Raw genomic sequence first — 25,900 nt, 5'->3', positions numbered from 1 at the left:
GCCTGGCAGGAAAAAGGGGAAACTAGAAAACCCCATTAGTTGTCCATTTGCAGAATATCCAGGCTTTACTCTCAATACACAAAGAAATACAACGGTAGGAAGTTGTTTCACATCCGAGCCAAGATAAGGTCCTGGAGGTTTATTATTTTTGTTGCCTGATAGCATCAGGACTGGGGAGCAGGGGGCAGAGAAGGAACAGCAGATCAACATCCCATGGGGACAACAGAAGGGAAGACAGACAGATAGCCAAGTGCCGACAGCTTCAGTCAGTACTCCCAGAGGAAGTGTTGGTTTCACCAGATGAAATTAATACACAGAAGTCTTTACAGAGGCATTCAGATGTGACATTGTTTGGGGGGCCTGGCTATATGGCAGATGTATAAAGCAGTGAATCATATGTTTACATATAATTAGGTCTGTATTGACAAGCCAGGTTTTCCTTTTGTTTAATAATTTCCTACATTAACATCAAAGAGCTTGTTTTTATAATGAAAACAGATTTCCCTTTATGTTTTGCTTTGCTATAGCTCTGTATTAACATCAAACACAAAATCATGACTCACGCAAAGGAGACCTATATATGTAGATGTAGATATATCCATATTCATTTACAACCTCTAAAAACGGATGCAATGTTATAAAATTTTCTTCATGTGGATATATTCAGGTAATCTTTTCTATGTGATCCTGTGTGTCCCTACAAATTTTGGGAGTACCTGATAATTTCACTATGCTTATTAACCTTCAAATACATTTGAAAAATTGGGTAGGGTTTAAGATTCAAATTTCTGGGTCAGGAATTGCTTTGTTAGATACTTTATAGAAAGCTCAGTGTAATGTTATCAAGACTTTTGTGGTCTAAGTGGTAGCTCTATGCAGAAAACACTACAAAAATATTTTTTTAAAGATGAGATAATTTAAAATCGTTGGAAGAGGAAGCTGTAATAAAATCTAGGCTTGGTAGAATTTGCCTCATTTGTTTTTAAATCCATTTAAAATACTGTTTCTAAACTCTAGGAATAGTGTTTCTAAACTGTATAGAAATACACAGTTTGAGTTAAATAACTCAGCATTAAGGACTTGAGAGCAAAGCTGGCAAACTTTTTCATCCAGCTGAGGGAACTAAAAAAAGCTTTAAGATAAGTGTATCAGATAACAGGAAAAGAGGACTTCGGGAATGTTTAATGTTGAGCAGCATTATTAATAATTTTTATCCACAAGTGTGCACAACTGGCTGTTTGTTAGTATTGAGTGCCATTTGGTTAATGTTTATTGGAAACTTTCAGTGTAGAAGTTGCTTAGTTATTATACGTATATTCATGCTACATTAGGAAACTGAATTTAGAACATGCAATTAATATTAAACCATGTGGTTTTTGCACTTTTTGCACTTTTTGCAGTGGATGTTGTCCTGCACATCTTTAAAGGATAACTTTCTCTGAAATCATCTGAGCAAAGGCAATAGTAATAGAGCTCTTCACAAAGAAATTCATATCCATACTTTCCACCCTTACAGCTTTTTCGGCATGAGATAAGTTTTGTCACGTTTCTACTTGGACTATCAAATAGCACTAAGTTCTTAGAAACCTACAGTGGAGGATGCCAGGTTTTTAGATGAACACTGCTGAAGTTTTCCAATAGTTTTTACTTTAATTTCTTTTTTTTTTCCTTAAGGCCGAGCCCCTGACACTGAAACTCTCAATTTGGAGACAATTGGAGTGAAAACTAGTTCTGAAACTGGAAAGATCATTGTTGATGCCAGTGAAGCTACTTCTGTTCCTCACATTTATGCAGTTGGAGACATAACAGAGGTACTGAGTCTCCATAAACTATTTTACAATAACAGGAAGCCAACTTTGTTCCTGACTAATAACTAGTCCCCAGATGTCGTCATGCTCTAGCATATACCTTAATGTTTTGCTTTTTTTCATTTTGCAGAGCTGTAGTGTTTATGCCAGCCACCTGGGTCAGTAATTTCCTTCACATGGATCTTGTGATGTATCTTAGCATTAGAGGTTATTACTGATGTTTATCAGGGAATGCATCATTGGTCAGAGGCTAATAATAATGTCTTTATTGCTTCAATTATCTTTCTAATAATATTTTTATCACTTCAGACATATGACTTCATACTGCCTGTGAATGCTGAGTGAAAGCAGTTCTTACCTTCTGGAGTTGAATACACTTACTGGGAATGACCATGACAAGTTCTGTAATTCCATTTTTAGTATTTTGGGGTTTAATTGAGACGAGTCACAAGACAAGCATTTCTGCTCCCTGGCAGAATGCTTCTAGCAAAAGTATCTTCCTCTAGAATAAGAAAAAGTAATTGCTGCAAATACTAAATGCATTTGACTTCTGTTCATGATTTATGAATGATTATGCCAAGTAAACATGAGGTGTGGTGGTGTTTGTTTTTTTTTTTTTTTTTTAAGGAGGGGACATTATAACTTAAGCAAAATAATTTACTTATTATAGATGCAAAAACAGAATTCTGTGGCCTTAGTCTAGTGCTATTGATAATCTACAGTTATCTATGACAGGAATGTCTTGTCCTGATCAAAATGCACTCAAAGACTTTCAATCCCTCAATTTTCAGTTTACAGAAGAATTCAGAGTATCTACTGTAAGTTGGGCATCTTCAAATACGTGGTCTTCATAAAAAATAATGTTTGTCTGGATTCCGAACTGTACAGTTACAGGAGGATGTTTTCATCAGCTGCCTGCTGTTCCTGAAAAATTTGGGCAATATGTAGAATACAGAGGCTGGGCATTGCAAGATACAGAATTTTCTCACCTGTTGTTGAACTTAATGGAATTGAGCACATGCTTTCCTATCAGGATTGGTTTTGATGTAGTGAAGGCATCTGTTTTAAAAGTCTGGTAAATCTAAATACTGTAGCAATATCCAAACACCATATATATAGTATAATTTGAGAGACCTTTAAAAGATTTCTCATTCTGCCATGTTGAAAAATCTTTTAAAGGTCTTTCAAATTTATAAACCCTACAGGTGCTCTGAGTTTTTGAAGAGATGTAACAGGTTACATAATGTCTTGGGAATAGCCCTGCAATTTTCTGACTGGACTCTGGAACTGCCAGAGACATTTAAATCTCGTAAATCTGCTGACCATTCCTGACCTCTTCCCCTCTATGTAGACGTGTTTCTTCCTGTCTGTCTCTGTCTTCATGCGAATGACTTGTCATTTCCTTTTAAACTGTGTTAAAACTCTTTCCTGCTCAGCTATTTCTCCTTTTTTTCCTTACTCTCCACAGTTTCTCTGTCCTGTCCAGTCACTCAGAGCTTTGGGATTATGTACAGTTCCTCTCCTTTCTTCTCACTTCACATACAGGTTCCCTCTGTACTTGTCACTTCTTGCTCTGGGATATTTCCTGAAGTCTTCTTTCTGCTCACAATGACCTCCTACACCTGCTTGTCCCTGATATATGCCTTGGTTGGGCCTCCTGCTTTCCAAACTTTTCTTTTTAATTTCATCCAAGAAGCAGTTGTTAGAGGCAATGCTGGCAGGGCCTTAGATTCTGTTGCTCATTTTGCTGCCAATCTGCAGTGTTATTTTGGGCAAGTCATTTCCTTTTGGGTGCTTTTTGTCTGCTGCCCTTTGAGGATTTAGTTAAGTAAGAAATATGAAGTTGGAGGCAGGATGCTCTCCTCTTTCCTACTCTGGATCTAAAAAATCAGGTCTTCATTTATTTGTCATTTTCATTTTGTTGTTAAAACTTGGATTTCCTTTTCCTGCTTTTGTCCTTATTAGTGCAGATTTTTTAACTCGAGTTGTGCAATAGGCACTTCTAAATGTAAGTGTTAAAAACAGCAATACAGTTTTATACTGTCCAGTGTAAAATTGGGGAAAAACTGAAGAGTTACAGTGCTCTGTAGAAATATTCTCTTAAGCTTTTATCTGCATATGGGCTCAATATAGGGACTTAAAGAAATCACAGTATAGTACTCGTGCATTTATAGAGTTTAAAGATAGAAGGAATTATTGCCGTTATCTTATCTGACTCCAGTACAATGTGAGCCATGTAATTCCACTTGCTAAGCAATAAAGTTTATTTTATTTGAATACTTAAATTGATTTTGTCCTTATTTTTAAAACAGAACTAATTTAGATAATAAATTTCATTGTCATGGGAACCAGCAGTGAAAGAAAGTTCTGTGTTGGTTCGCATCTCAAAGAATACACACAGAAGAATCAAGTGGATCCTGCTAAGAACCACAAAGCTGTAGAGCTTGGTGTGTGATACTTTCTGGGTGAGACCTACCAAAAGAGCACAGGAAGGGGAATCTTGTTTCCTGTGAATGAGCATCAGTGATCCCTAATATTGCTTATAAGAATAAGATTTTCTCTCCAGTGTTCCTGCTCAGGATTTCTCTTCGCTCTGCTCTCTCCCTGTCAGAATCTCTTTGCTACCATAAAGTGCTATTGCTCCTACCTTTGCAAGTAGTTCTCAAGCCCTCCTCCTCCCTCCTTTACCATGCCACACAGAATAGACACTAAATTGCTACCAAATAGCAAGAACTACTTTTTTTGTTTCAATTCAGTGCCCTGGCTGGAAGGGAAGTGAGAGAGGGGAAAGATGAGCTTCCTGATATGCTCAGAATGACTGTTTTCATTTGGGAGTCATAGCCAGCTGGCACAAATGGGAAACTATGTGCACATGGGTGTCTTGTTGCACCCTTGTATGGCAAATGGAATCCTAATGTTATCCAAGCTGTTCATTAGGAGAAAAGGGGAAAAAACCCTTCTAGAGGTCAGTCAGTCCGTCTTCCCTCAAAAAAAGTTTTTCAAACTTTGGCAAAATATTATTTTCAACTGACAGGTGAAATTGCATTAGGCATTTTCATCTTCTGTAATCAGGATGAGGAAGATCAAGCTGGAATTTTCATTTGAATTTTTTTCAGTGCTGATATAAACACTCTGTGTTAAAATTCTTCCTCCAGTAGTATTCTTGTTGAAAAGCATGGCACGCACTATAAAGTTCTCTCAGAAGGAGGTTTATCGTATGGTCATGCCGCTATACATCTGTCATATTTCAAAGGGTGTTATAACAAAGATGTGTAGAGAAGGTGGAATGTACAGTATGTTGCTTTGAATAGAAATAAGACCAAAAAGAGTTGTGTTAGAACAAATACACGTTACTTCAAAGCTTTTTAAACTCTCTTAGGAGCCATCTCGTTTAAATGTATAATACATTGGAGGATTCTTAAGAACAATTTGTATCCACAATAATCAGCAGAGTAGTTCTACACATGACTGCAAAGTGAATGTTCATTTCAAATATTTACCAAGGAAGGTCTTTAAGTCATTGTTTATGAGAAATTGGGCTTTATCTGCATGGATGTTTTAGTAATTAGTTGGGTTTTATGGAATGCATGGCAGTGCTTTCACAATTTTATCTCTCGTTCCAATCTTCTATTCATTTCTGGAATGCCAAAACAACATCTGTATTTCCTGCTACAGAAATGATTGGCAGCCATGTTTCAGGCAAATGTGTATAAGAAAAAACAAATGGCAAATTTCATCTGGTAAATGACATTTACAGACTTGAAAGTCAAAATGCTGGATTTGAAAAAACATGACTTGATGGATCTTAGGGGGGAAAAAGGGATAGACTTGCAGTTTTGTGATTTGTCACGAGCTGTGGGGAAAAATAGGTTAGCCTTCATTAACAATTAGAATTGTAGTTTCTGTTATCAGGTTAGACATAATGTTTCGGTTTGGTTTTTTGCAATGGAAGTTTTAACTTAAGTGGTTATTAGTACAGATAAAAGCATAAATGCATATTAATATGCAGATAATTGATATGATATGTGTGCTGAAGTAAATGGTAGCTAATATCATGTACAGAATCTATCTAGCAACATACAGAAAAGATAAGCTGGGAAAGAGGAATGGATTCCAGTAAATGCTAAAAAACTTCAGGATAATGAAAAAAAAGTTGGAAAAACTTGAATGTGTGTGGTGGGGAATCCTTATTTTATCTGCTGAAGACTGTTTTTGAGGGCTTATTGGATGACTACCTCCAAGTGGGGCTTTGCAGGAGTGTGACAAGTGTTGTATCTAGATAGGACCTGTATGAATAAAAACTTCACACATTTTATAAAGCATTCCATGTTGCCCCACAAAGGTGTTTTTCAGTTACGGCTTTCTTATGTCGCCACATCATTCCTTCTAGATTTGTGATCTCTTTCCTCATCTCAGACAAGCATCTTGATGCTATGTCTTGGATGAACTCTTAAATAATGTTTTTTACTAGATTTATGAAGATCGTTAGATCTTATTAACTTACATGGACTGTTCTTCCTCGGACTTAAAAAAATTCCTTTGAAAATGCCTTACTTCAATTTGTAAAAACTTCCAGCTTCCTTAAAACTAGCGCTGGAGTTCTGATGCTCCAGTGGTATTGTGCCAGCACTCAAAATTAGGGTTCTGGCACACTGCATAGTCCTGTTTGCATATAAAAAGTAGCCAGGACTCATGGCTTGAACTACAGCATGTCCTGGTCATATCCTGCTATCATTCCATTTCTCATTTGCAGGAAGTTAGCATTTGCCAATAGCAATCCTTTTCAAGCCCCGCTCTAATACCAGAGCCTCAGACGAGGACCAACTCAGCTTATAGGTTGCAGTGCTAGCAAAATAGTATTCCACTTCTCCGATCCAGGACCAACATAGGAAGTCAGTAATAGTGCCTACAAATAGCTAAGTTTTGTGCCTGCGTTGTGTAAAAATGTGACAGACAACTTTTAAAAAAAGGTCTGATGTTATAAAAACACTGTTGCTTTATACTAGGCTTTTCCTGCTCTAAAAAGACTATCTGAAAAATTTCTTGATGACTTACTATGGAAAGAAAGGGCAAAGTGAATGGTTAGCATGTGAATATCCGATGCTTTTCAAGAGGTGACATGATAAGATATAAGGTTTTGACACATTCATGGCATTTGTTTGCTGCCAGTAAGACGGGTATTAAACTCAGAGACTTAGAAGCATGTTTGGATAGAAATTATTACTGCCTTCTCTATTTGGAGCCCTGGCTACTAGGCTGGAATTCCAAAGATTTGGCTTTCCTCTGACCATTGTCCCAGGAGAGATCCTTGGATGATACTTCTCTCTTAGTTAAAACAAGGCTTTGTGCTCTCTTCTTAGGGCCGTCCTGAATTAACACCCACAGCAATAGCTGCAGGAAAACTGCTGGCTCAGCGTCTTTTTGGCCAGTCTTCAGAATTGATGGACTATGACAATGTGAGTTGTTATTTCTTTTTTCAATAATAAAAAACAAATCTTATGCTTTTTTTTTTCCTTAAGAATTTTTAAAGGAATTGCAGTTTGTCATCTGGAATCCAGCTTTGACAGTAGCCAAAGTAGATGTGTATGACACAGCTACACTTCTCAGTCATGCAAAAGTCTCCCCTGTATCTGCCATGCAGCTGCTTCATATGGTTCAACAGTAACACCTTCTGTTTCCTCGCAAGCAGGTACCTACTACAGTTTTCACTCCCTTGGAATATGGTTGTGTTGGACTGTCGGAAGAAGCGGCTGTGCAATGTTATGGATCAGATAATATTGAGGTATGAAAACATTTTGAATTTTATAGTTGGTGTCAGAGTTGCACTATGAAAAGACAGAAGTTTCACTGTTGTATCAGGCGAAATTTTTGGTCCTCAAAATACTATGTTTGCAGTTAGGGAGTTGGTGTCTTCAGAAAAGCTCAGGACTTTAAAAGTATTGCAGCAGGTCACAATGGAAACTGTTACCTAGTGGGCTTAAAATTATTGACAGGGTGTGACAGCTTTAAACTAGCTGCCATTTTAGTAAGTTATATTGTGCAGCATCATTAGATAATGGTTATGTTCCTTTTAATTGTCAGAATTGCTGGTCAGGTTCTTCAGTCTAAATTTTCGGGATGTCCCCAGAAATATTCACACAAGCTGCTAAGTGTCTTTGTGGCTAAAATGTCTTGATATAATATGCCTGGGCATTGCATATTGAGGAGGAAATGGCACATATTCACACACAGCCCTCTGATATGAGGAATGAGATTAAGGTACTCATGATGAAGAAATTCACAGTCACTATATAATAAGACAAAATTCAAACAAGTCACCCTTGAAAAGATATGTTGTGTTACCATTATTCACTCATCTAAAAGACTGTCAGCATATGACTCAGTAAGCTATGGAAATACAAAGTGCAATACTTTACTTCATGTCCAGTCAGTTATTAGTTTTGTCTTTTATGATTCTGAAATATAGTTTATACTTCAAAAATCTATCCCAGAACTCTTATCTGGGTTTCTGGATGCCAGTGCCATCTAGAATGATGTATTGGGTTTGCATGGCAAGGTTTTGGTAGCAACCCCTGTAGCCTCGCTGCCCCACCCCGCCCCCCCCCGCCAAACCTTGCCATGCAAACCCAGTACAAATGATATAAATTACTGTAAAACAATTGTTCTCATCTGATTAAGGCACACAATTGATGTGTGTGTGTCATAAGATGCTGATGTTATATATGTATTGGAGAGCAAGTTCAGCTGATGGCTTTAGCTTGGAGCCCCAGGCAAAATCATTAATGAAAAAATAAGCATTTACTATTCAGAATGCAAAAATTACAGTTTGGGTTGTCTTGTGGTATACATCTTTATAGATATGGAAAGCTTCTTGGATTTCATTTATTTTCAGTAAACAAGGTATTAAACTTCGGGGAGAAGCTTAAAGGAACAAAACTAACAATTTTGATTTGGGGCACTGTTTTGAGTAACATGACTATTTGTGATTTTTTTTCAGTTTTGTTTTTAATCTAATGGTTCTCTAAGAAAGGTTTGTGTTAAACTCTTACTGTGCTTTCCATATTTTTATTTAAAATAATGAACAGGTTATAAATAAATCATTTTTTTCTACAACATTATAAGTATGTAGTAATAGTAATCATTAGAATACTAAATAGCAGTTTTTGACGTAATAGTATTCTCTAACATGAAATGTTATTGTTTTCCCTACCAGGTATACCATGCGTATTATAAACCTTTAGAGTTTACAGTGGCTGAAAGAGATGCAACTCAATGCTATATGAAAGTGAGTGTTGTGAGCTTTTAACTTGCTTTTAACTTAAAACAAGAGATATGGTACAGCCAGCTTTAAGGAGGACTGTTTGGCAAAAAATCCTCTCAAGATGGATGAGATATTTTCTTGGTGACAGCCTGTTTCTCTAGTGTAACTTCAAATGTTTAATACTCATTACATATCCCATTGCATCTTGAAATTGCTTTACAGATACTAGCATTTTTCAGAGCTGACATTCTGCTGATTGATACCATCTTTGAACTGCTCTTAAGATCCTAAGAAATATTCCAAATTCTATAGAGATTAATCTCTGCTTCCCCCAGCAAAGTTTTTAACTAGTTATATGTAATATTTGAGTTGCCATCTCTTGGGGAAAGTATGCTACCTTCAAAAAAATTAAGCATAAGGCTTACAAAACTAGAGTAACTGTTCAGTCTTACTCATGAAAACAAAAACCTCCTGGTTTAGACCAAAGTGTTGGATTTGAGATGTGTATTCTGCTAGAGCAATTCAGTTGCTTCAGTGTTGAAAAGGTTTTTGATGCACTTCCCCATAGTACGGAATCTTAGATAAGGTGAAGTATAGTGTTGGTAGAATATATCATAGTTTTCTTTTTCTTTCTTTTCTCCTCAATGTCAGGGAACAATCTTTTTTGAATAAATGTAGTAACTTCTGTAGGTCCATCACAAATTATTATGTTATTATTTTTGTGTTATGTAAGGAATATCCATTGTCAATAGTTGCAACCAGTTTTTCTAACTATATTTTGTCACATCTGATTTGTTAAGTGCCTTCGTAGCTTGCCTTAACTGTCCCAAGTATCAGTGCAACTAAGGTGATGCTACTTCTTTTTAGCTATTCCCTTTAAATTATGTCAATGAAAATAAATATTTGAGGGTGAAGTAGTAACAGCTTAATAGTTGTTGGATGATATTGAATATAGTCCTTACTAAGCTCCCACAACACATGAACAAACATTAAACTTGAGAGTTTCAAACTCTATTGCAAGAGGGTTTTTTCTTTAAAACTCCGCAATATGTAAAGTACCACGTCAGGATTGGTGCTGTTCCTGGGATTCCCAATGAAAGAATCCAAGCCTTCACTGAATAGCAGAACCTATTAGATTAGTGATGATTTAATGCGTGATGGGAGGACACAGGGAGAGACTGACTTTCTTTTCATAATTATAAAGATGGTGTCCTTAAAGAAACTAAAAAGTTTCATTAAGTTTTCTAATAAAAGTTAAGTGTGCAGTGACTCAGGCCCTCCCAGATACTTATTAACTCACCTTCACCTTTGGCTGCTTCCAAGGCTTGACTCCTTTTTAGGTTACGTGGCTGATGTGGTAAATGTATCTCACCAAACATGCTGCTCTACTTGTTTACTGGCTGAATCCCAAAGGCACAAAATATCCTATAATTGATAGTGGTCATCTTTGGAAGTAGGGCTGATTAGCGGCTGAGAATAACTGCACAAGCTTGGAGAATTGCTAAGGTGGCTATTCAGTGTCAAAATAACACTATTCTGATTATTAGACTACAGAAGGTATTTTGAGGATTTCATACAAATGACAAACAACAAAGTATCCAGTTTACCACAAATTATCATTGTCAGTGGCTCCCTGAAGTCTGAAAGAAATACACTAATAAAGCTTTGATTCAGGAAAGTGCTTAAGGACAAACATAAGACTTATTGAAGTCAGTAAGACTTAAGCAAGTGCGTAAGTTCTTGGCACACTGGGAATAAACAGCTGAACTAGGATCTCAGGGCACTTCAGTTTCATTTAATTCAACTTCATGCCTTATCTTTAAATGTTCTAAGAAAAGATCTCTATGTAATGTATTGTTTTCAGATGGTGTGCTTACGAGAGAGAGGGCAACGAATACTTGGCCTTCATTTCATTGGACCAAATGCAGGCGAAGTTATTCAAGGATTTGCTCTTGGAATCAAGTAAGTACAAAAGAATGTTTCTAGCTTCGAAAGCCTGCTTTTTAAGTTATTGTAAGATTATAAAAGATAGCTGCCTAGTTTTGGCAACACTATAAAGAATCCATGCTTTTTTGTTACTTTTATGTAGCATTGCACATATTTTCACTAAAAATATTGCAGTTCTTCATTAAGATGTACTGGATTTAGTTACTGTAATACTGGATATAGTTAAGGAACAACTGAGGAAAATATATTGTTGGCTTGATATAGTTAAAGCAAAAAATAGAATTGTACATTAACTTACTAACATTAGTTTTCTCAGAGTGTAGCTTCTTTTGCATTCTATGCACAGGATAGGAAATCACCATATAGTTTTGCAAGTCACTTCTTTAAAAGGATATTTGTGCTTTTCATAAAAACCTTTCTTTACACCTGCCAAGCATTTCCTTTCCTTATCTCATCTTTAAATATGCACAGCCATTGCTCCTCAAAAGCTCAGAAAGGACTTGAATAAATTTTTATATTTCTGGGGCATAAGCTAACCATAATATGATAAAGTAAGAAAGAAACCTCTGTAGGATGATGGGAGAGGGAAGGTACTTTTGTCTGGAGCTATCTGATAATTGCAATAACAAACTTACCCAAGTAGGCGAACCTTTGTGATCTGATCTTGTTTAAGATTTTGCTCAAATATTAATATAGAAGTCCTCCCTTTGAAGGAGTAAGGAATGATTCTGGGTCCTCTCTGGTTAAATGGACAATTCCTGCTCTGCCTCTTGTGTGCTACAATTATTTCTTATTCGTTTTTTCATTTCCCTTCTTATTGCTGATTCACATCTTCAGAAATGTTGATTCGTGTTATTTCCATTACTAAATTATAGTTTTTAACTCCTTTTTGAAGAAAGTAGGCTGGGACACAAGAAATCACCCCCAATTGTGGTGTTAGTTTATTTTCCTAAATATCATCACCAGTTTATTGCAGTTTTAGTCTTACAGTTGTGAGTGACTAGCATAAATGAAAAGCAGAAATTATTAAGAAGGCAGGACCACAAGTATCATGTGAGGAGTATCTTGGAAATCACTGATTGCAGTGTACCCTCAGTACACATTTTCAACATGTGTTTGTAGTCCATTAATTGCCAGTGGTATAGATTCTAGAACTACATTTTTTAGGATGTCCTTGTTTTGAAGTTTTATCCAAAATAACCAGTGAAAAGGAAGCACATGAAACTGGAGTGCTTTTCTGCCTTGCCTGAGGGTAATTAAAACTTTAGCCACAGTAAGAGGTTTTCAGCAGGTCAGATTCTTGTATTGGTTTCTATTGTATTTCACAAATCCAGAGCTTTCAATGTGGAACACCCGCTGTAAGAGCTGCTGTTCTCCTTTGTCAAATATTAGGTCTTACTTCAGCCTCTCCAAAGGATGATTTTCCAGCTTCCCTCCCCACTTAGCACTCCAGTAACATCTGTGCTCAGCAATGATTTTTTGCTTGTTGGTGCTTTTTTGGATGTAGGTGGGGACACCAGAATACATCTATGGCTCTCTTCCCTGTATTTTGTAGAGGGAGAGAACATTATTCCATAGAGAGCTTGAAACAATCCTTAAATTTAGGGCCATTTCAGCTATTCTTGCAGCATGACCTGCCAGGAATAGCAGCTCAAAGGAAAGTCATTAAGTCTAAGAATGTTATTGGACAAGTAAAGGAATTAAGCAAGTGGGATTTTACTCAAGGTTTTTTTGGTGGTTCTTTGTTTTGTTTTGTTTTTTCAAATGAGACACATTTTCCTCCTGCTTATAACATTGATAATTTCAGTGTAAGCACCAGACTTTCTCTAAGACTATGGAAGCATATTCTGATATTACTTCCTTCAGCAGATTCTTTCCAGAAGTCCTAATTAAGATTTTCTTCCTCTGTGTGTATGTGTGTGTTTTTCCATCTGGAGTCAGAGTTAGTGAAACACACGTGTATGTACAAGAAAAGCTGGAGGCTGCAGTTTTGTCATATGTTTTTGCCATAGGCTCAGTTGTGACTTGGGATAAATTCCTTAATTCTGTCTGTCTCAACTCTTATGACAATTCTTCCCTACCTAACAGTGCTGTGAAGCTGGGCATTTAAATGTTGTTATGTAAGTGCCTGAGAAATAATAGACAGCAATGTTTGAAGAATAAATGCAACTTCTCTACCTGATAAAATGGACAAGAGCAGAACTACTTTGATATTTTAGGACATTCTAGCTGCTTCAGGTGAATAATGTTTGACTTTGTGGGTCTTTTTTTTTTTTTTTCTTCATTTGGTAGATGTGGTGCTACGTATCCTCAACTAATGAAGACAATTGGCATTCACCCTACCTGTGCTGAAGAAATTACCAAGTTGCACATTACAAAGCGTTCTGGCTTGGATGCAACAGTCACAGGCTGCTGAGGTTAAATACCATCCCTGGAAAGAAGGAAAAAAAGCACAAAATATATTTGTAAAGAAAAGGGGCACTTAGAGTTGAAACAGCTTTAATGGTTTGAGTCCCAGGAATCTTTCTTGTTCTCCCTGTAGACAGCTTTTTCTCACAGCCAGGCAAAGAAATTGTCCTTGCACCATCACAGTTCTAAAACCAATGCAGTCCTGCTGTAACAAATCTCTCTCTTTCAAAGTGCCTATAACTCTTCTCTTGCTGGGAGCTAGGGAATAATCACAGTTTCATATATGTAAATATAACTGAAGCCAGTGACATCTGAGACCACCTACAAATTAAACAGTTGTCATTTGAGTTTCTCTGTTGGCATGACTGACTGCCAACAGAAGTGTCTCACATAATGTCCATACAGATGCTAGGAATCGGACAGGGCCTCCCTTAGAATTTTGGTGATGATACTTTCTCCGAAGTACTTGGGTAGCTCATTACCGATCCTAATCTTGAACACTGAGACTCTGTACTCACTAGTAGAAACAAATTCCCAGAGTTTGTAACAATGGGTAAGCAGTCATCTTTGTTTTTTTTCTTTAAAATGTAATATGTACAGGAATTTAATAGAATATCACTATCACCAAAGCTGTGCTGCTACTGGATGAATCCCAATGGATTAATCAGTGGCAGCCTGGTCATAACATTATGGTGATGGCTGAGAATGAATGAGCTCAGAGGTGCTAAAGAAAGAGTTGAATTTTATGGTGACTTCTCTGCCTACTCTTGAAATTTCTAATTCAGTTCAGTTCAAATTAAATTGACACATCTCACAAATTACCGCTTGAACACCATATATTGAGCAACGCTGACAAGTAGAATCAAAACTGCTAATAATCCAACTCATGCAGCATTTTCTGTTTTACAGAATGCAGAAATCTGGCTGACACAGTGATATATTTTGTTGGTTTGTTTTTAAAATTTTCTCATTGATGAGCTGGATACTACATCTGAATGGATTTAGGTCTGGCTTTAATAAAACATGTTACTGAAGGGAACTATATTAAACAGTGATCTAGAAAAGAAATGGTCCTGCTCAGAACAAAGATATAAAATAATTATCTGCAAACTTTTTTTTTTTTTTTTGGACTATTGGCCAGAGTAAGAAAGCACTAATCTGTTGCAAATTTCTGCTTATTTTCCGGCTATCCAGAAGGGGGAGATGCTGGCTAATTTGTGGCAATAAAGAAACAGAAATCTGATAGTGAAGCTTCTTTTGCAGAACCCTGTTAAATAGGTAGCCTGACAAAGGCAAACACAAAACAAACTGCACTGAATTTCAATCCAAGTTGCAGTTGCCAACATTTTGATATGCATAGTCACATAGTTTCTTGCAGCCTTTACAGTAGAATAGTGCATGTAGGAAAAGAAGAGATCAGCTTGAGGTGAAACAAAATGTATCCTTTTTGCAGTTAATTTATATCAGTGGTTTTGTGTGTGGAATTTGATATTTTCATAGCTGTCCTGCTTGCTACACAGTTTGGAAGAATAGTCTGATGATCACGTATATCTGCTATTTTTAATTTGATTGCTATTTCACTGCTGCAGCATGCAACACAGACACGTGGTTGGTTTATTTCAAGCGTGAAATCTTTTTTACCATAAGAATTGTACCTGTCAGAGAAACTATTAGACAAAAAGTGATCAGAACTTCCTTCTAAAATATGATGTAGTAGCATTTATCACACTCTCATTGATACTAGAATACTGCATTTTCAAAGATTTGTTCTGACTTAAACAACAACAAAAGAAATCTTAAATGCTTTCTTTACAAAGTTTCCTGATTTTTGGTCCGTATTTCTGGTCCGTAAAAGAGGAAGGAGTGATACAGTTTGACTGCAAGTGGCATTCCCTATCAGATCTGCTAATAACATTTTTCATCTGTGAAGTCATCCATAAGCTTGTAGTTGAAAAAAAATAGTTTGAGTGGAAGTGTAGTTGAAACACTGCCTGAATATTGCAACTGCCTTTAGAAGAAATGAGGAAAACTTTGTATCTATATATAATTGTGTGCATACCTGCACATTCAGAAGTTCCTGTTTCCTTTAATAAAGGCCTTATGAGTATGATACAGCCAAAAACCCTACTAGATTTTCCCAGCTGTTTACAAAAAAAAAAGTTCGTAGTAAATTAGGGGTTTTTTAAATGTTTTACTTAGTATTTCAAAACCTTGAGATACCGAGCATCTCAGTCTACAGAGATTTTGCTGTGAGAAACATCCCACCTCTGACTAAACTGTAATGTGTATGCATGCAAGATTTTTTTTCCCTAGTGATTACCTATTACAGTTCCTTTTGTACCCATAAATGAAAACAGTGGTGTTTAGCCATGTGAAAGTTGCCTCTCTTCTCTGTCCTACCCATGCATCCAGCAGACTGAGTTGTCTGCCCCTACAGACAAATCCATGGGAAGATGAGTTAGTTTCATTCATCATGAAGTTCATAATAATGATTTGGGACAACAAATAAAGAGATCTCAAGGAAACGTGTCCTCAGTGTATATGGGGTGTGAAACTAAGGCATGTCATCGTTCTCAGAAGTAATAGAACTCTCTTGATTTTAGAATTGCTGAGTGGACTGCATGAAAATTGATCCTGTATCTTGAACAGCAGCCTAGTTCTGTTCCTCATTTAGTGGAAAATGTTGTTGCCCCCCTGAAGTAAAACTAAACATACATTCACACCTACATAACCCTAATGTCAGAATCAACAGCAAGACAGAATAATGACAACTACTGTGATTGTGCTTTTTTTCCTGAAGCATTCACCAGGGATGGTCCTTAAGAATTATTTTTAAAAGCCCGACTAATGTCAATTGAAATGACTGATGTACACTGCAAATTACTGTTTATATGTGAAAATGTAAAAAAAAATTTAGTCAGGCTTCTTTTCAGGATGCCAGCTGATGAGGGTTTGTTTGTCAAACCACACCATGGTGCAAACAAGTCTGAGCATTGCTGGGTCCCTCATATGTATGATCCCAATATTTATTGTGTTGTGAATTAATGAATTAATAAATAATTCTTTTTTCTAGTAAATGATTGTATTTGTTTAATTTTGTACATATGACTTCTGCTTACAAAATATTTCTTTTTTGATCTTAATGCTGTTTCTCTTGGTTGAGGTATGCGTTAAGGAAATGAAGAAGTAGACAGACTCAGACCTTTTAATAAGGAAATGTTGATACCTCTCTGTCTCTGATGTGTAAACTGAATAGCCGTGGAGATTATTCCAGGCTCGATGACCTTCTTATTTTAAATTTAAATTAAGAGAACCTCTAGACTTGGTAAGTATGGTTTCAAATACTCTCCTGTTTATTCCAGCTAATGAGGTCTAACAGGTATTTTCACTGTCCATGTGTGTTGACATGCTTCCTGAAGACTCGTCAAGAGTAAACTCGCTTGAAATAAAGTGCAGTCAGAGTATTATACAGGGCTAAACTATTCTACATTAGCTATTCACTTTGGGTTTTAAACTAGAACATGTAGTGAAAAAAATGCAGCAAAGCCCATTAGTAGCTATGGGTACTGCTAGGTAAAAATGTTGGAAAATGAATTAGGAAATGACTAGCAAAATATATTTTAAAACTCTGAGAAACTTCTCTGTCAGAAAAGAAAGGGACTACATTGTTTGAATTTATCTCAATTTTCTTTTATATCTTTGAATCCACATAATTTGATGAGAAGTTCCCATTAAGTCAGGTGATGCTGAGCTTCTGAAACAGGCTAGTTTAATATTACCTCGGTATTTACCCTGGATTTGATGCTGAGAAGGAATATTGACTTTATTGTATTTAAAGGCATTTTTACTTCTGCATTTTAATCTGTTTTAAATTCCTGGAATACTTCATTGCAGGTTCTAACTAATTAGGATAGCTAGGAACAGTAGATAAAAAAGGGAATAAGGTAAGCACGATACTTGATATTTTTTTCTCCTTATTTTCATATACCACTTAATCCTGAAGCAAACAAGAATAACAGACAAGCATATAGACAATAATCTTTATAAATTAGGAATTGAATATACTGCATTATTTATAGTATATCTAATGATAGCTTGTTCTCAATGCTAAGGTATTGTGTACAATTAAGTTTTGCCTTTTCCCATTTAGGCATGCACTGTATGTTGTTATACCTACTGGAAAATGTTTCTACGGTTTAGATTATTCCAGACCAGGAGCTGGAAAAGGTATTTCAGTACAGCAGATACACTTTTTTGCTAGCACAGTTATTCCGATGATGCCATAGTGCAATGTATTTCTAACCAAAACAGTTGTACATTGTACAGACTTTTGAGTTTGAAGGCCTCTCTTCTGAGGCTCATGCCTATCCAACAAAGTAGGCAATTTTGTGCCCATATAAATTGCCATTTGTCTAAATCCCAGTGAAATCAATGTACTCAAATTTAATGTTAGCCATTAATTTCAGTGGGATGCAAGTATGTGTCTTAAGTGCTTTGTTAAAGGGGAATCAATATAAGGATATGCCAAAATGTCTTTCATTATTACAGTTGGGGAACAGACTGCAATTATGATTCAAAACATAAAAGGTACAATAGACATCTATGATTAGGCAATGAAATATGCCTTTAATAAGCATAGTGCAGACAGTTTGTTTTGCAATAAGTAAACTTGTATAAAATTCATGGACTTTTTCATTCTTTCAGATCTGTGTGCTCTCTTTTAAGAGAGGTTTTTTAGTTTTATGCACAAAGTTTTCCTGATGTTCTTCCAGCAGAAAGGCTGGGTTTGCATGCATTTATTCTAGTGCCAAACTTGAATTTTACTGGGAAAAGAGGAAACAGCAGAGCAGACCTTTTTTTTTCCAGGGCAGCAGGCAACAGATATGGTGTAATTACTCTAACTGATTTTTTTTAAATTGAGTATTTCTGTCCACTACATGTCAAAGAGCTAATTATGTTTCCGTTGTGGCACTCAAAGTCAATATTGTCAGCTCTTCTTAGTTCTAATCTTCTACATTGAGTTTTGATGGGCCAGGTGAAATATCCCCTTCAGCACCTTACTGCAATTCTTGTCAATCATCTTGTCATGAAAAACATGCATATTACAAAGGCTTTGGCAACACTGCATCTGATTTCAGTCTTTAATCTTATATGCACCTTAAGAAAACACCATTCCAACTACTAACATTCTGTTTGGGACGTGAATGGGATCCTATTTGCTGTGGGAAACAAAAGAAAATGATCTAATCTTTAATGGATATAATGGAACTCTTTGGCCATCACAGTGTAAAGGCTTAGTACTAAACCACTGATCTAGGAAGAAAACAATTAGGATGGTGAACTGGTGCAGAAATTAAGCAGAATATCTCATGTGAATAAGTAAGAAAATGTGTATTTATTTATTCATCATGTAATTGTAAAATACCTCGTTTCAAGCACTGTTGGAGTTAGGAGAGTGTCTTTTTTTGTAAGCCCTAGACTTCTTTGCAAGGAGTGCTGTTCACTGAAGTCCATTTCTAAGCATGGTACTGTGCGTGCCATTTTTTTTGTTGTTTCTTATAGACAAGATCTAGCACATCTAAAATCTTCTGGTCCTACAATGGAAAATTAACATCATCCCTAAGAAGCTGGAATATAAACTAATAAGGCAGGTTTCCAGAATCTGATTGCATCAGTCAGAAAGATATAGTATGAAGAGAAAAGTGGATATTCCCTGGGGGGTAGTGTGAAATGGAGACCAGTCTTGTTTGAACAAGGTGCTTTGCATTGTTAGCTAGGTAGAGGTATTGGGAGTTGCAGCCTGTCAGAACCAGCACCTCCAAGAAGGGAGTGGGGAGAAATTTTTCCAGGTAAAGGTCTCAGCAGTTTGTGGTCGAGTACGTCCAATATACTAATACAATAATTTAAGGAAACCCTTTACACTCCATGAAAGATGAACTGTAAAAATACTCACCCTTTCTGCGCCTCCTCCCCCATTTTCCTTCAGATCATATGAAGACCAGAAAGACTGTTGGTTTTTTTCCGTCCTTCTTCCCTTTACTCTAAAGCAACATGGCAATCAGGCTTGTTCTTCCTGGTTTCAGCATAAAACTGAACAGCAAAATCCCTCTTCTTAAATCTTTCACAAGGAGACTTCTTTTTCCCAAAGCTGTGTGAGGAGTTAGGATTAGCTAGGTGGTAACATAACTCAAACAAATGTAAACCAAAAGAACTATAGATTCCTGTTCAGTCTTTGTCTATTAGAATATTATGTAACTCCAGTAAAATAAAATACCAAGGGAAAGAAAACAGTGAAAAAAGACAGCTTTTAGGCTTTAAACAAAAATCAAGAAAATAAATAAATGTTCCCTTCTTTGCAGGCTCCCTGTGAGACAAGGCACAAATATATTATTCCATGGTGTACTCCTAACAAAAGTCACAATTGAAAGCTTGTTTTATTTTTATCTCTTACTAATGTGTGAATGAACTGTAATGCAGCCAACCAATATTCTATTCACACTGTGTCAGAGCAACAGGTTACGTAGCAGCTTTTAGCTTTATGCAGGAGGTTGAGCTGTCGTACATGATGCCTTAGTTTGTAATGCAATTAATGATGCACAGCAATCTTTATTTAAACATCTTTGTTCAACAGGGACAAAGGATTGAGCTTTGGCATTTTTATTTAATCTTGATAATCTTCCTTTTTGTCTCTCTCTCAAGAATCAAGAGGAAGTGCATTAATTTTCAACTTCACATGAAGGCAAGTTGTACAAACACAGCTGAAAACGTCAGGAAACCCAGGCATTTTCCTTAGAGAAATGGAGTCAACTAATATTCTGCTGGCAAGAGACTCCTGAATAATTGGGAAGATGTTGTTAGGCACAGTAGTTTGGGCAGCAGGGTGTTCATACTCTGATAGCACTGTTCAGTTTGGCTAGCTTAGATGAATGATTCCCGTAATGTGGAAAGCAGAGATTATTAACCATATAACAGGAAGCAATTTAAAGAATACAGGCTGCTTTGGAGACTTAAGAAATGGCTCTCAGATTGTCAACGGATTTCTTTTTTTTTTTTTTTTTGACTCGTTTAAGTTACACCAGACTGGGATTTAATTAAATCATGAGAGCGCTTTTGATTTTTGCCTCTTTAATTCTCATTGAGTTTATTTCTTAGACATATTTCAAACACAGGAAAAATAAGGAGAATTCTCTTGACACTTCAGACGTTGCTTGCATTGATTTCTGGCCTTGTTCATTCTACATATATCCAGGATACTTTGAAGCTTCAAGTCAGGACTTTGGTTCTTGTCCTTAATTAGGTATTTAATTGTATTCTTCCTTGCTCCTCGAATTTTTCTCGTTCCACTTTTTTGTGAGATGCTCATTCTATTTTACCTAGCTACTTTTAGCCCTATTTAAGTGTTAATAAGTGAATTCCCTTTGGATGGGGTAAGAGTCCAATGTATTCATACGAGAACTTTCCAGGATTTTCTGCTTGCGTCTTCCTTTACCTCCCTTGTACTTTCCAAATCTGGAAATGCCATAGCTCCAGAGGAGGCAGTTCTAAATAAGTCCTGTCCTTAGCTGTGGTATAGTCCCCATTGAAGAATAAGAGACCAACCATTTGTGAGTGTTTACGGTTGGACCTTCTGAAGGGCATCATCTTTCCTTAATGACAAAATGCATCAGATTCACAAGCTGTGACAACAGTGCCTCAGGGTTTCCATGACAGTGGCAAAGTGGAACATCTGATGAAATCTGCTTGTGAAATGCAAGGCCACCTTCTCTGTCACTGTGGTTACTGAGAGCTCTAAAGTCTTGCATTTTTTGTATTGAGTAGCAAGTTCTCAAAGTGCAGAAAGCTACCCTGGAGTGATGAGGTTGTCCATGTGTGGGGCTTAAACATCCTTGTGAGGCCACCTCATTGCCTTACGTTCTAGTTCTGGAAGTCCTAATATTTCCCAAGTTCACAAGTTGGGTGAAGATTTGCTTTAAGCTATTGAGTTGATGCCTAAGAACAGCAAAGGGGGTGCTCACTTGGTTCTACATTATTGATTGAAGCACTCTCCCTCACTGTACTTCAGTGAAGTGTAGCCAAGAACAACAAGATAAGAATTAATGTAAGTGACAAGGGAGTTTCTCAGACTGTGCTGGTGCACATTAGCCTGGCTGAAGAGAAAAAGAAGGTGATACTTGAGTCTTTTGAGTTGCGAAGGGTCTGGTCAGTCCTTGAAGGGGAAGCGCATGAATGGCCCAGTTGTCATCGCATTTTATTTTTCCTCCAACTTTGACTAATGGTGCATTTCCTCTGGCCTCCCACAGGCCGTCCGTGGCTGACTTGCTTTGTCACTCTTCACATCTAGTCGCTGCCTTTACTGTCCATGCTGTTCCCATGGCAGGAACCCGGTGTCCTCTAAAAAAACGCACAGGCACAAACCATCTGTCATTCTTCCCACTCCTCTTTCAAGCGACCACTTCCCATATTGTGTGGCCTTGCAGGCTGAAAGCAGTCTGCCTCCCCCCTGCATGCCTAGAGTACATGCCAACTCTCTCGCCGCTTGATAAGGGACCTCCTGACATTCTGCCTGTAAAAATACTAATGGGCATCTCCCTGTTGATAACCAGCTCTGCCTTTTTATTGTGTTCATGGGGTGATAAGTTGTCTGGATCAACAAGGAACTGTCCCTTTTGACACTTTTGCAGGCAAAGTTATTAGGGTCAAACTAGGTGTGAGTTGTGAAATTAATCATTGCAACCACAAATAATTTGTAGTGTGCTACGGACAAAGGAAAAAAAGAAGCTGGAGAATAGAAGGGGAAATTATTGTAGGGCTGTCCCATCCCACTCGGTGGGTGAGGGCGAGGTTAACCTTTTCATTCTCTGTGCGGTAATCCGGAGCAACGACAATTACTCGAGAGGTTCAATCAGATCACAACTTTACTCGAAACTTGCTTAAAACTTGGCAGAAAACAGCGGATAGTGGCTTGGCAAAGGTATAACCACGGCAAACTCACAACAATATTACCACGACAGGTCCGCAACGATATTACCCTTATGTGCCCAGAATGAGATCAGAAAACAGAGAAAAAGAGAGATACAAGAAAAGGGGAGAGAAAAGGAAAGATATCACCACCCTTGGATCCAGCAATGGTCTCTGCTCTGGGTTAGGGTCCTCCGGTGGCGGGTGCACCACCTGGCTCTTTGCAATTGTGTCTTTTATAGTCTAATCTTTGTCCACAGTCACGCCTCCTGAAGACTTACATGGGTTCATTCTAGACAGTTCTTGACATGTATGGTGGTATCCCAGATGGTTCTTCACCTACTGAGCATGTGTGGCTTATTGGGGTGGTGGTCTTAGGGACTTTCCAAGGAGCTACAAGCCCCCTCCTCAAATAAACTTTGTGTAACCCCTGGCCATATGTGGTGTGTTACCAGGCTGGGTCTGTCAGAAGGTGGGACTGTGCACCCTCCCGCATGCCCCCTGTGTGCACCGGCTTCTTGCTGGTCCCTGGTTGCTATGCAGACCAGTTTGCTACAATGTTTGAGACATTGACATACGTTAACTCTTTCAGTCCCTCACAAGGGCACAAAGAACCAAAGTGATGAGGAAGGAGAGAGGAGAGAATGGCTGGCAATGCTGTACAGGATGTTGAGCTAGGCCTGTAGGCTGTGCTGGATTTGGTCTCCTGCACCTGTGGACTGTGAAATCATAGAACAAGGTAGTTCTTTAATGTCATTTGAGAGTCCTAATTAATCCACACGCAAGGTGTCTTAGGGAGAGGAAGATACCTGGCTTCGCACCAGAAATAGTGCTTTTATGCATATGTTAGTTGATGATATTCCTTGCACATCTCTAGATGTGGCCCCACCAGAAGCATGCTCATGGGGCTTGTAATAGTTAGGTGCTCTAGGAAAATCTGCACCTATGGCCGTTGATGCAGACCAAGCTGTGCCTAAACTGCATCTGTCAAGTCGGCAACACTGATAGTGTAGTTAGATATACTTTTATCTATAAAAATTATACAAAAATAATCATACAAACACTTTTTTTTGTACGTTTAGTAAAAAACTGGGAGCAATTTTGTTTCTTTTTTTCTGGCTTGTGGAAGATGTCAAAATCTGAATTGCTAATCCGAATTACATGGATCTAGTCTCTGCTGGAAATGAAGTCCAACAGATCAAAATTATAGCTGGAATTTCTAATGGACTAAAAATCCAGTCCATCCTTCTGAGGCAGCGCTTGACAATACACGTATGACCTATGTCTAGGAATGATGTCCTCTGAATCATGCCTTTTCCTACAGCATAGCTTAGACTCACTGCTTGGGGGACAGCTTCTTGCGTCAGTTGTTGCCAGGGGTGCACTCACAGCAGTATTTGAGAGAGCTGATTAGAAGACAGCAATGTAGATAAACCTTCAGTTTATGTATATCAACAGTGTAACTGGCATGACCATGTTTTTCCAGAACCATTAACTAAGTTTGGGAGAAGGAAGATGCAACTCAGAGGTCAAACCTATGAAAGCAAAGCCTGTTTGACACACCAAGAGCTCTCTGTGGATTTGGTTCTAACTTCAGAAACTGGGGAGCTGCGAGGGGAGGATGGGAAGGCAAGATAGTGCAACACCCACTGAAGAGCTTCCATTTTGTTTTCTGGGGTGAGAAGCCTGAATTTTGTGCCGAAAATACAAAGCTGAAGGTGTACTGGATTTGCTTGGAAATGCTGCAAAGCTATTCTCATTTCCTGTAGCTATTGCGAGGTTGGCCTTTTTCCATGGCTAAGCCCCAGTTCTTAGCTAGCCAGAATGAAGTGGCAGGAGAAATTCACTCTCTCTTTCATCTTATAGTGTATCTAGGAAGGCAAGAACCAAGACTTTGAACCATTAATTCCTAAGTCTGTGGCTTGATTTGCTGCAGTAGAAACTGTGTTTTAAGGGTTTTGTCTTCTCTTACCAAAGCTAATTGTTAATTGCATCTTCTTTTCTCTAGCCACTGCCACAAGGAATGACTGCCTTCTGTGCTGATGACAGATCTGCCCTTCTGTTATCAGACACTGCTCTTTTGCCATCTCAGTTTCATAACAATTGCCTCTGCCTGGGAGCCAGTGGAGCAGCCGTGTTGGGCAAAGCAGTTGTCTGAGGAGGAGAATGATGGATGACGGAGTGATTCCCTTCGACATAGCTAGGGCACTGAGGTTGTGTTAATTTTTTATCCCCCCCATATTCTCCCTTTCCCTGCTCTGAATTCTTAAAACTAATCATGGCATTGCTGTATGAACAACACACAGACAATGCTATAGTAACTTGAAAAAACATATTTTATGGCACTGCTATGTATCACTTGTCAAAATTGTCAGGAAAGAGATAATTGCTACAGGTGGCAGAGGCTGCCGGACAACCATCAGAGGGTACACAGGCAATAAATTTGACTGCTTCTGCCAAATTTCTAGCGTTTACACCAGCGATACTGCTTCCTTTTCTCTCACTACTGTCATATATGTCATTTTGCTACAGCTTGCATACTGGCCTCCCTCCTGTGCTCAAGGAAGAAGCAGGTCTGGCACTCATACTGTGCTGAGGTTCTGTTGGGCCCTAGGGGATGGGTTTGCAGCGAGGCAGTTATACTGGCATAAAACTCTGGAGATGCTGTACCAGCACAAAGCAAAGTTTGTCTGGAAGCAGCTTGCTCTGAAAAGTTTCTGCAAGCAGTACAGATGTCCTCATGGAGATGGGTTCTCAGGACTGGATCTCAGCTGTATTGAGAATCAGCTTTGTGTTCACGTAGCTCCCTGAAATAATCTCTAATAGTTGATTTGAACAGTCTTTAGCAGAGATCATATTTCTAGTTTGGGATTCCCTTTATACATCTTTCATTAATACAGGGATTCTCCGCAATCAGAGACCAGCACCGCAGAACAGCTGGATCCATTTTGGCTTGACAAGGGGCATGGGTATTTTTTTATATGTATTTATGGCTCTTGTGAACATTCAGAATGCTTTTTATAAATATTAAAAATAATCAAGGGTTCTGGAAAGAATTCATACTGCATTGCCATCATCTGCAGGAGTTCTTCCATCTTCCTCTAGAATATGTATTACTAGCTGACACGGTGAACTAACTGGTCCAGTCTGGGAATTTCTAGCTACAGCTAGAGGAAAAGGGAGGCTGCGAAGGGAATTGGTATCTCTTGATCATCAGAGAGAGCAAATATAATACAGGCGGCAGCCTGGCTGCCCCTGGAGCAAGTCAGAAGCAAGAAGCTTGCAAGCAGGCACCTCAAAAAGCTCCCCAGAGTTTCGCTCTGCCTGCTGCACCCGCTGTGGTTACTTGGTAGGTTACTTGCCCTGCTTGTCTTGAGGTAGCTAGAGTTGAAGCATATGTTTTCCATTTAGAGCTTGGAGGATGCCCAGGTCCGACTTGGCATGCTGTCTGCACTGGGCATCAGCAGTACAGATGTGGAAACCACAAACCCGATTAATATGAGCCTAGAGTAAAAAC

General features: G+C 38.0%; 1 protein-coding gene across 2 annotated transcripts in view; it reads left to right on the top strand.

Annotated features, from left to right (window-relative positions):
- The window catches only part of TXNRD2 (thioredoxin reductase 2), a 37,807-nt gene extending 21,305 nt beyond the window's left edge, over positions 1-16,502 (top strand). Inside the window, exons 12-17 of one of the 2 annotated variants that reach the window (XM_050906389.1) lie at positions 1,675-1,811; positions 7,169-7,264; positions 7,498-7,590; positions 9,022-9,093; positions 10,934-11,031; positions 13,309-16,502. In XM_050906389.1, the coding sequence (XP_050762346.1) occupies positions 1,675-1,811; positions 7,169-7,264; positions 7,498-7,590; positions 9,022-9,093; positions 10,934-11,031; positions 13,309-13,432 (620 nt within the window). In that variant the 3' untranslated portion in view covers positions 13,433-16,502. Of the gene's footprint in view, positions 1-1,674; positions 1,812-7,168; positions 7,265-7,494; positions 7,591-9,021; positions 9,094-10,933; positions 11,032-13,308 lie in introns of both variants that reach the window. The other variant, XM_050906388.1, reaches the window with a different exon arrangement.
- The last annotated feature ends 9,398 nt before the right edge of the window (positions 16,503-25,900 follow it).

The sequence above is a fragment of the Gymnogyps californianus genome, chromosome 16, assembly GCF_018139145.2.
Source record: "Gymnogyps californianus isolate 813 chromosome 16, ASM1813914v2, whole genome shotgun sequence".
Lineage (NCBI taxonomy): Eukaryota > Metazoa > Chordata > Aves > Accipitriformes > Cathartidae > Gymnogyps > Gymnogyps californianus.
Note: the sequence above shows the minus strand (reverse complement) of the source record. Positions and strands in the feature narration are given on the sequence as shown.